This window comes from Sycon ciliatum, chromosome 3, assembly GCF_964019385.1.
Source record: "Sycon ciliatum chromosome 3, ocSycCili1.1, whole genome shotgun sequence".
Lineage (NCBI taxonomy): Eukaryota > Metazoa > Porifera > Calcarea > Leucosolenida > Sycettidae > Sycon > Sycon ciliatum.
Window position 1 is genome coordinate 23,661,282 of NC_088645.1, and position 9,950 is coordinate 23,671,231.

The 9,950-nt window shown below is 48.1% G+C and overlaps 1 protein-coding gene and 1 long non-coding RNA gene across 2 annotated transcripts; both read left to right on the forward strand.

Annotated features, from left to right (window-relative positions):
- Positions 1-2,417: 2,417 nt before the first annotated feature.
- On the forward strand, positions 2,418-4,101 carry LOC135811837 (uncharacterized). Its single transcript, XR_010552704.1, has 3 exons — positions 2,418-2,799; positions 2,892-3,068; positions 3,595-4,101. It is a non-coding gene; the product is annotated as an uncharacterized LOC135811837 (long non-coding RNA).
- Positions 4,102-8,643: 4,542 nt separating this feature from the next.
- LOC135812941 (uncharacterized) lies at positions 8,644-9,741 on the forward strand. The gene has a single exon (XM_065326159.1). It carries the CDS (start codon positions 8,644-8,646, stop codon positions 9,739-9,741), a length of 1,098 nt encoding a protein of 365 aa, XP_065182231.1.
- Positions 9,742-9,950: the final 209 nt, after the last annotated feature.

Below are 9,950 nucleotides of genomic sequence, written 5' to 3' on the forward strand. Positions count from 1 at the left end.
GCTTCCACAGCGCTGTGGTCACTAACTAATATCAGTGGGGCACAACCGTTGTTAGGGACACTAGCGCCGGGTTGGTCAATATGAGATCGATCATCGTGCCTTCAGGGCACTGTGGAGTTTCACGGGTCGGCTGCATGACGATGTTCTGGAGGCCAAACGCAGCACAGAGGTCGGTGAGGTGTTTGTGCTGGGGTGCCGGATGGGCTGGGTCCATATTTACATTAAAGTCTCCAACTAGGGTCACGGAAGAAGACTGCACAGCTGCTCGTACAATATCTGCTTCCAAATCTGCCCAGTAAGACACTGGCTCCCCCGGTGGCCGGTACACGCAACCAACCAGGTGCCGACCTGGTTTTCCGTTTATTTCTACCCAGACTGTTTCTGTAGATTCAGAATGCAGATCTGGGCGGGATCGAACTGGGAGATCTTGACGGTAGTAGAAGCAGACTCCGCCACCCAAGCGTTGAGTGCGGTCTTTTCGAATCAGATTGTACCCGTCAATACTGAGCTCTCCGTCTGTAATCTCGGGATGTAGCCATGTCTCTGATAGACCCAAGATGTCGTACTGACGCGTGCGGATGAGGCTGGCAATCTCTGGCAGTTTGTATCTTAAGCTACATGCATTGAGCGTGGCTATTTTTATGCCAGACTGAGTCGGCGTAGATGCATGGGGTATAAAAGGTGGTGCATGAGGATTGAGAGGGAGAGTCATAGCAGCTGCTAAAATGTTGATGCAGATAGATACAGACAAATGCGGAATAAAGTTAAGCCAATGAGACAAACAATGCAAGGCGCGCAACCTCTAACAACTTACAAGCTGTCCCTTCGCCTGCTCCCGAGCTTTCGCTGTGGCATACTCATCCGAAGCCTTGTGACGAGCTGACGAATGGCTTTGCTCTCCTCACTCTCAGTCACCTGGACTCCCTGCTTTGTAGCTGCTTTGTTCTGTGAGTTTGTCTTAACCCTGTTTTATATCCATATGGACCGACTCATCTCGTACGAAACAAATGAGTCGCTGAACCTTTCTTTAGCAATATAAACAATACCCGAGTTTCAAATATAAATAATACTAGTAATAATAATAATGTGGTTAGAGCATCGCTGGCTACAAGCGAAGGTCCCTGGTTCGAGTCCTGGTGGTGACAGTCAATTTTTTCTTCAGACTTTTCCTGTTTGTCTCTTTCCCTCAAACCAGTTAATAATACCACGGTAATAATAATATTATTAGAGAGGTTAAGTTGCACGTTTTTTGCCCTTTTTCAAAACGCGGTGCTAATCTCACGTTACGTGTAATTTTTAGAGGTTAAGTTACACGTACGACGTGACGTGAAATTTTGCCTGGCAGGATTCGGGTTTAGTTCGCACATATATTAAATTTTCTAACAAACTCGATAAAACTCCGGAAACTCACACAAATTCGATCGGGATAACCAAGCGAAACTTCCAAAAACTCACGTCATGAACTTACGTGCGTGACAGTCAACTCACGTAAACATGTCAAATTTTACGTGAGTTTTTTGACTTTTTGACGTAAAAGTTCACGGACGTAAGACTTTTACGTGAAACTTAACCTCTCTAATAACATTATTATTATTTATAGTCTTTTATAGTTCTTTAATATTATTATTTGCCATGGCGACCCCCGTAAGCCCAAATAGCTGGCAGGGCAGGGTTGGGCCTTTTTTTCTTTTACTTCACCGGTGTAGCATTTTATCAGTCTAATAACTTTATTACATGACGGCAACTGAAACAGCAACAGAGGAAATACTGTACATGTACAGCACATTCTTGCTGGTACTACAAACAGATTGCACATCGTAATCGACCTTATGCCATTTGTACAGATCCACGAAATCCCATAGACCCCGTAGGGTGTTCATTGTGTGCTATGCATGTGCATTTGACCTTTTTAGCGTCATAATTCAATGACCAGCAATCGCTTTTCCAGCTTCTTCACTTTGGTTAGAACTAATGACTACCTAGATCTTTGTCAGAAAAGGTTTTCGTATGAAATACCTTCAGGCCCCATTTTTTAGGGGAAATAGCAGAAAACACAATAGGGTCCTGCACATTCAACACCCTGCCGGGTCTACAGGATTTCGTGGATCTGTACAAATGGCATAAGGTCCATTCTTGCTTTGCCGGCACGCAATTTTAGGCCGTGTTTAATTTCAACCCGGGTCGAGTTCAGCCCGGGTTGAAAGTCTGTACGATAGACAAAATAGGTGAGCACATGAAGACAGTTGACCCGGGTGAAATACTGATATGCCGCCAAAAGTCCACTTCTACACGAATCTACAGTTCCGTATAGTCATTTGTAGTTAGAGACTACAATGTAGCAACAGGTCTTTTCGGCAGGGTTGAAATCAGGGAGTAGTACAATGGGGGTGTCAAGTGATGACGTCACAGTTCCTTCGATACGCATAGCAACGATCCCACTGGGGACAAACAAAAGTAGCGTCGTCTCCATCGAACCAGTTGTCAGTGGCAACATATAGGAATCGTGTACATTTCTTCGTTTCTTCTTTGCTGTTTTCAGTGAGTGTTTTGTTTTCTCTTTGTCCTTGATCTCGACGGTGTTGTGGTGCTCATTACCTTACTGAGACGTCTCCTGTGACTGAAGCCAGTGTCACGGAGGATTTTATTGGCGTGGCGAGGTAGATCGCCGAGATCGAGCGTGAAAAACGCTCTGCATTAGTAGCTCCTGTAGAATGTCTTCTGGGATGGCGTATCCATGGTCAACAAAGCCAAGGTGCAAGACAGCATAAGAGGTCGTGTAAACGATGTGAACTCCAAAAGGTAAGCTCCTGAACAAGTGGAAAGATATGTGTATTTACAAACTCTCTCTGCATCCATCGATTGCCGCTATGCATTGCATTTTGTCTTCACAGATAATCTGGACAAATAAATTATAATTATTGTAATTGGAGCTCCGGAGAGTGCAATCGTGCTTGGGACCCATCCCAATGTCATCACATGGCTGTGGTGACTAGTGTATACCTGGGAGAGTTTTCCTCAACTGAGATGGAGTGTAGGTGGATGGATTATGAGAAATGCGAAGATCATGAGTAAGTTGTGTCGAAGAAATGTGTAATAAAATAAAATTTACTTTACACTCAAACATACACTGTACATGTACATGTAACATCATGATAATGATTCCATCTTCATATCTCCGCAACAGGTACGCCATACGCACCGAATACATGGTGTGTGTGCACACGCGCGCTTGCGTGCGCGCGTACATGCACACACTCTCATGCGTGGCCGAGTTGGCCGGATGAACAGGCCACGCATTTGCACTAGGTGTCCGTCATGTCATTGGAATGCTGTACTTTATGACTTTATTCCAAAATAGTATGTCTTGCCCCTGTCAAATGGAGCTTGTGTCTATGCTCAGTGGGTATCGGGCCACGACGCCACACTGCAGTCAGCGCTGGAATTAAAATAGCACTTCATGGATTATTTTAACTAATTTCCTTTGCGTTTACATGTACTTTGTTGAGCCCGTGGTTTCATTTCTGTGTTCTGTTATGATTGGCGTCTGGAAATAATCGGAGTGGATGTCATATATGTGTGTGCCTTGTGCAACAGGTTCAAGGCTAGATGCACTTCACATTCGGCGTGCGATCTCGGCGTCTGGGACCTGATAACGTCTTGGTTGGATGGGTAATCAAGGATGATACTACTCGGCACACCAATGTACATGTCAATGTATTTTTTACTTTTTCAGAGCTGCACTATTTACGGACGATTGTGGCTGTTAGAGAGGAAATAAATTAATAGTATTCACAAACAAGTCCCACTTATTGTTTCTGTTCGTAAAAGGAAATTGCAATTTTTTGGTCATATTGTTCGTTCCGGCTGTTTGTCATTGACTGTTCTTCAGTGTTGTGTTGCTGGAGGCCGTGGCCGAGGCAGGCCCAGAATGTCATGGCTTGATAATATTATTTCATGGACTGCACTTGACGTGCAGTCCCTGCTCGCTGCTGCACGCGATCGATTTTTATGGCGCTCGCTTGTTCATACTTGCTCTGTGACGCCCCGACGGCCTTAGGGCTATGGGCTTGTGATGACGACTATTTACGTCTTGATGCTTAATTCGGTGCTAGCGTGTTTCCCCCGGATTATTTCTATCATCATGCGTGTTCTTGGGCTGAGCGAGCATGTGCACGAGTGTGCAGCTATAACCCCGTGTATCTTTGGTTACACTTTGTTCTGCAATGCATGTACCTTGTAACAGGATGTGCTTGCACTGCTTTGTGTGACCTGCATATTTCAGGACTATTCACTACACAAAACACAGAGCGACGCAACAAAAGATCATCCGGCAACCAAACCAACCTGGGTCTAATGCACTGAATAGTATTCAGTGCATTAGACCCAGGTTGGTTTGGTTGCCGGATGATCTTTTGTTGCGTCGCTCTGTGTTTTGTGTTCATCAATTTCTGGGCTTGAGAATTGAGCTGGTGTGTGGTTCCCAATATCAAAACATCATGCTGGTGCTCTGTGTTTCGATTATCGACTGTCCGAGCAGTCACGATTCATTCCCAGAACGGTCAATACTGTAGTCTCTTGACGTGTTTGTCTTTTTGTGTTTTCGCCGTGGGAATTACCAGTGACGTTGCACATAGAACGGCAGTGTTGCATCACTGGACGACCCTGCCTCTGCATCTGATTTCATGTCCCCAGGATCTGGTGCAGATACTGTAGTACACCTGACAGTCACTTCCTGTAAACACGCAAACAGCAAAGGAAGAGATCCCGCAAATCAGGAAAACCATTGTGGAAAATATCGAGTAGATCATACACCATTCAATAATCTGGAGTAATTACAGTGAGACAAAACACTTCAGTGCTCTCTCTCTCTCTCTCCATCCTTCCAAAATACCCTGTAACAATTCCCTAGCATTATTTTATTTTATATTCTCAGGACATCATTCTGAACATAATAACTTCTTCCATGGGTCTTCAATCACCACGGAGGGCGAGAATAATCTAAGTCATGCAGTTTACGGGAGGTGCGAGATGTCATGGATATAGAGGCCTCAGGCTGATCATGATTATTGTGCCAACGTGAGGGCAGAGACAGAAAGAAGACACTGATTTCTTGAACAACTCACCAACATTATAATCGAATCCACAGGGAGCGCTCGTACTTTGATCCATCAGGACGCGAAGAATCTTCAAAGCACTCTCAAACACGGAGTTTTACAGTGGGCAGCCAATTTCACAGCCATTATGAAGGCCCTCGACGACTACAGGAGATTTGTAGAGGAAAGAACAAGGAGTAAAGAGCGACAACAATCGCTTGAAGAAAAAGCAAAGAAAACCTGCTCTCTCTCCAGTCATTTAGATGCTGTTGCCTTTGACAACTGGTTCCATCCAGAGGACGCGACTTTTGTTTGTCCCCAGTGCTCTCCGTTGCTATGCGTATCGAAGGGGCCGTGACGTCACACTTAACAGCCCCATACTACTACCCTGTACCGTAAAATCCCGCCAGAGCGCCCCTACCTCTTCGTCGCTTCAGGTGGGGAGAGGCGGATCGGCGAGTCCTCCTTGCCGCATTCAGTGCAACATGAAAAAGTACTCGCCCTACGAAAACTGTTCGTGTATCTCGTACACCGACCAAAGGTCAAGAGCCAGGAGTCGTACAGACCCGTCAAACTCAGGGTTTGTGCCAGGGAGTAGTACAATACTACTCCCTGGTTTGTGCGATCCCTGGTCAAGAGGGTACCTAGGGTGGGCACTGTTGCGTACATTTCCAACGGGGTCGAGCACGCGTCTGCAGTACAGTACGGCATCACAGACTGCGACTGAGGCTGTGTTTACATGAGAAATTTCAACCCGGGTCGAGTTCAGCCCGGGTTGAAAGTCTGTACGATAGACAAAAGAGGTGAGCGTTTACATGAAGACAGTTGACCCGGGTCAAATACTGATATGCCGCCAAAAGTCCACTTCTACAGTCCTGTATGGTCACGTGAATCCGTTCGCGCGAAATTTGCATCTGCAGTGCCGTTCAAACCTGGCGCGAGATACGCACAGAAGTACGTTTGTACGATTTTCTTGACCCGGGTTGATTTCAACCCTCCCCTTGGGGGGGCGAAATTTCAACCCGGGTCAAGCGCAAAGCGTCATGTAAACGCGCAATTCATTTTATGCACATGGCGGGTTGAAATCTGACCCGGGTCGAACTCAACCCGGGTTGAAACGCCTCATGTAAGGCTGTACTCACACTACTTGAAAAACCGCATACAAGTGACTTATGTGTGAATGTTGCCACGGTGACGGTTGCGAAAATGAAAAAAGCCCTTGAAAGCCGCTTGAAAGGTTTCAGCGGAAACGGAACCCTCTTCTACGAGGTTTTTTGCTTTCAAGCCGTTTGGAAAGTTGTGTGAGGTCAGGAGGCCGGAGTACTATTGTACGTTGAAAGGCTCCAGAATATTTTTCATGCTTTGTTTCCTCATGGTCGTACTGCTCCTGTACATATACTTGTAGTTTCCTTTTTTGCCTGTCATTTCTGAATTCTGTGATGTTTTTTCCGAGTATTTTCCGTCTTCTTTCTTCCAGTAGCTTCCCGTTGTTTTGATTGCCGTTTCTGTCGCATTTCTTTTGTACCATTGCTTTTGTACCGACATCATGCCTCGCGTAGTGTTTTCTGACGACTTGGAGAAGAAGCTCATCGAGCTGTGGAGAGAAACCTCTTCATCCGTCGACGTCGACGATGTGCTACTTCTTCGCGAGGCATGGCGAATGAACTCCACGATCCAAGCAAGATATTACTGTTTCTATTTTTCTCATGAACTGAAAATTTCAAATAAGTTGATCGAGCGAAAAAAAATTGAAGGAACGCAGCCTCGGGATTTGCAAAACTACGTACCACATGACAATCATGTTTCTCCATGTAAATGGTAATTTGCTGACAAAAAATGTTTCAAGTCGTCACTGGAGTGCAGTGTGCTTGGAAAGGCTTTTTCAAGTACTTTTGTCTAGTTTTGAACGCGACATTCGCGTCAAACTTTCAAGTAGTGTGAGTACAGCCTAAACACCGCCAGAGTCATACGAGGATACATCCCTGACAAGAAATCAGGGAGGGGCGGACAGGAGAGACGGGGCGCTCTGGCGGGATTTTACGGTACTCCCTGGTTGAAATCACTCGCACGGTACTTCGAAAAGTTGAGTATTTTTGTCTCCCGAAGGTCCTTGTTTGCCCAGGCGGCATACAGCCATGCCGGACGGTGAACAAGATTCAGTCGTGCCTTCAGGGGGCACAGGTGGTCAGGGCAGCAGTACCCGAAGTAATGAGCTCCTCTCCGCCATGGATGACAAACTCCAGTTTCTTGTGGACGCGCTGCGTGCTGAGGTTGAGGAGAGCAAAGGCAGGGAGGCCCGCTTGCTCTCTCGGATAAGCGACCTTACTGACAGCATTTGCCATCTGAAAGACGAACTGCTTGGTGTCCGCAAACTGGCCCAGACTACTCAAGACGTCAGGCATCCGATTGGGATCAACAAGGCCAAGGAAAACTCGAAAAAATCCAAAAAATTAAAAAAACATGAAAAAAATCAAAATGACCACATGCACAGTGCTACATCTGCTGATGCCGAGCAAGTTGTCGACATGGAGCCTGACACCCCGAACCCTCCTGCTAATGCAGAGACAAGCAGCAATTTGAGTACTCCTGAATGCGACAGTGACGGTTTCCGGGAGGTCGTGTCCAAACGAGTTTTGCGGCGGCGGACCACACCCCGGAACCACAGTGACGCATGGAAGCTAGTTGCAGCAGAGCCACCACAGACAAAGCGTGCCGTGGTGTACATTGGTAACCTGAGCACATCCTGCTGGAATCCAGTCTGAAAGAATACCGTTCAAGTCACAACAGCTGCTCTTCCCGAGCCACAGTCCATCTCAGTGCTCACGTGCAGTATGTATACCTCTCCACATGGCCGGGTGTCAGCACGAGTAGGCGTGGATGCATCTCTTGTGAATCTCCTGACCGACCCGGAATTCTGGCCCTGGCTACTGTACTGCAGGCCATGGAAGTTTGATACTGGCCGTAAGCACTCCTCTGCGCAAAACGCGGTGGGTCCCAGTGTATTGGAGTCGAGCACCCAGTCAGCTGGCCAGGATGCTGACAATGCAGAGCGGACCATGTCAGTTCTGCAGGCAGCCACCCAGTCAGCTGGCCAGGATGCTGACAATGCAGAGCGGACCATGTCAGTTCTGCAGGCAGCCACCCAGTCAGCTGGCCAGGATGCTGACAATGCAGAGCGGACCATGTCAGTTCTGCAGGCAGCCACTCAGTCAGCTGGCCAGGATGCTGACAATGCAGAGCGGACCATGTCAGTTCTGCAGGCAGCCACCCAGTCAGCTGGCCAGGATGCTGACAATGCAGAGCGGACCATGTCAGTTCTGCAGGCAGCCACCCAGTCAGCTGGCCAGGATGCTGCCAATGGGGTGCGACACCAGCCACCTCCACTGACACCGGCTGTTGGAAAATCTCGCTCTTATGAACGGTCCTCGCCACCAGCCCTCCCGGACAGCAAGAGGCCAGAGGGTACAGAGAGTGAGACAACCTCGGGTGACGGCATATCCAACACTGAAGACCAGGAAACAACACAGTGTGCTGCGCAAGAGTCTACTTAATGCGAGTCTTTTTAACAAATGCTTTTGGGCTGCTCAGCAAATTTGGTGACTTTCAGCATGCCCTGAACGCACATAAACCTGATGTTGCGATAGTAACAGAGACTAAGTTCACTCCAGATAAGTGTACCGCCTCAGAGTCTACCATTCCAGGTTACGGAGAGCCCCTGCGGATGGACTGCACTGCTCAGGGTGGACGCGTTGCCATATGGTGGAAGTCTACTCTCGCAGTTGCACAGATTGACCTCCATGCCACTCCTGTGGACTCTAAGAACGCAGTTCTATGGTGCACTATCCAGTCCCAGTCCGGCAGCGATATCACCTTGGGAGCTGTGTATCGTTCTAGCTCGAGTGGCGACTCTGACGTCTCCCTACTGGAGCACCTAGACCACTGCCTGGATGCTGTTCCACCCTCCGCCCAAGTCATCCTGGCTGGCGACCTCAATGTCCACAGCACTGAGTGGCTTGGCAGCACCAAGACTACCACTGCTGGGCAACGCCTGGAAGAAATATGTGCGACGCACGGACTGATCCAACATGTTGATCAGCCAACAAGAGGAAAGAACACTCTTGACCTCATCCTGTCAAACTTGCCACACCCCGTCACAGTACAGGCATTTTCACCCCTGGGCAAGTCAGACCACTGTGTGATTCTTGCTGAGTTCAGCCCAGTCACGCTCCATACTGAGCCCGTGTCTCAACGCCGCGTCTGGCGCTACAACCAGGCTGACTGGGGCCGCATGCGTCATTTTATTCGTCAGACAGACTGGCAGCACATTCTTAGCCACCACCCAGAACACGCATGCGTACAACTTACTTCCCGCATCCAGGAGGGCATGGATCGCTTCATCCCATCGAAGCATCTGTCAGTCAGAACGTGTGACCCTGTCTTGTGGACTCCTGAATGTAGTACAGCTGTGTCTGCAAGAAACCGTGCTTGGCGACACACCCGTGCACACCCAACTGATCTGCAATTGTCTGATACCTACACTGCAACCAGCCTGAGAGTTGCCACTGTGCTCCATGCAGCGCAGCAGGCTCATGTATCTTCATTGCGGAACAAGCTGTCGAATGGAAACCTACGTGACAAAGCATGGTAGTCAAACATGAAGCGTGCAGGAGGTCTATCCCGCACATCTGATATTCCTGTCCTAAAGGGGGCCGATGGTCAGCAATGTACCACGGCCTCCTCCAAGGCTGACTGTTTCGCATCATTCTTCGCGAAGAAGTGCAGCATCCCAAACGATCTCACTGAAGACACACTCCCGCCTTTCCCACCACGCACTGACGCCATCCTGAGTCAAATCCG

Bases quoted from the DNA above. Each gene is read 5' to 3' on its own strand.
- LOC135812941 (XM_065326159.1), top strand. From the start codon at position 8,644: ATGCGAGTCTTTTTAACAAATGCTTTTGGGCTGCTCAGCAAATTTGGT.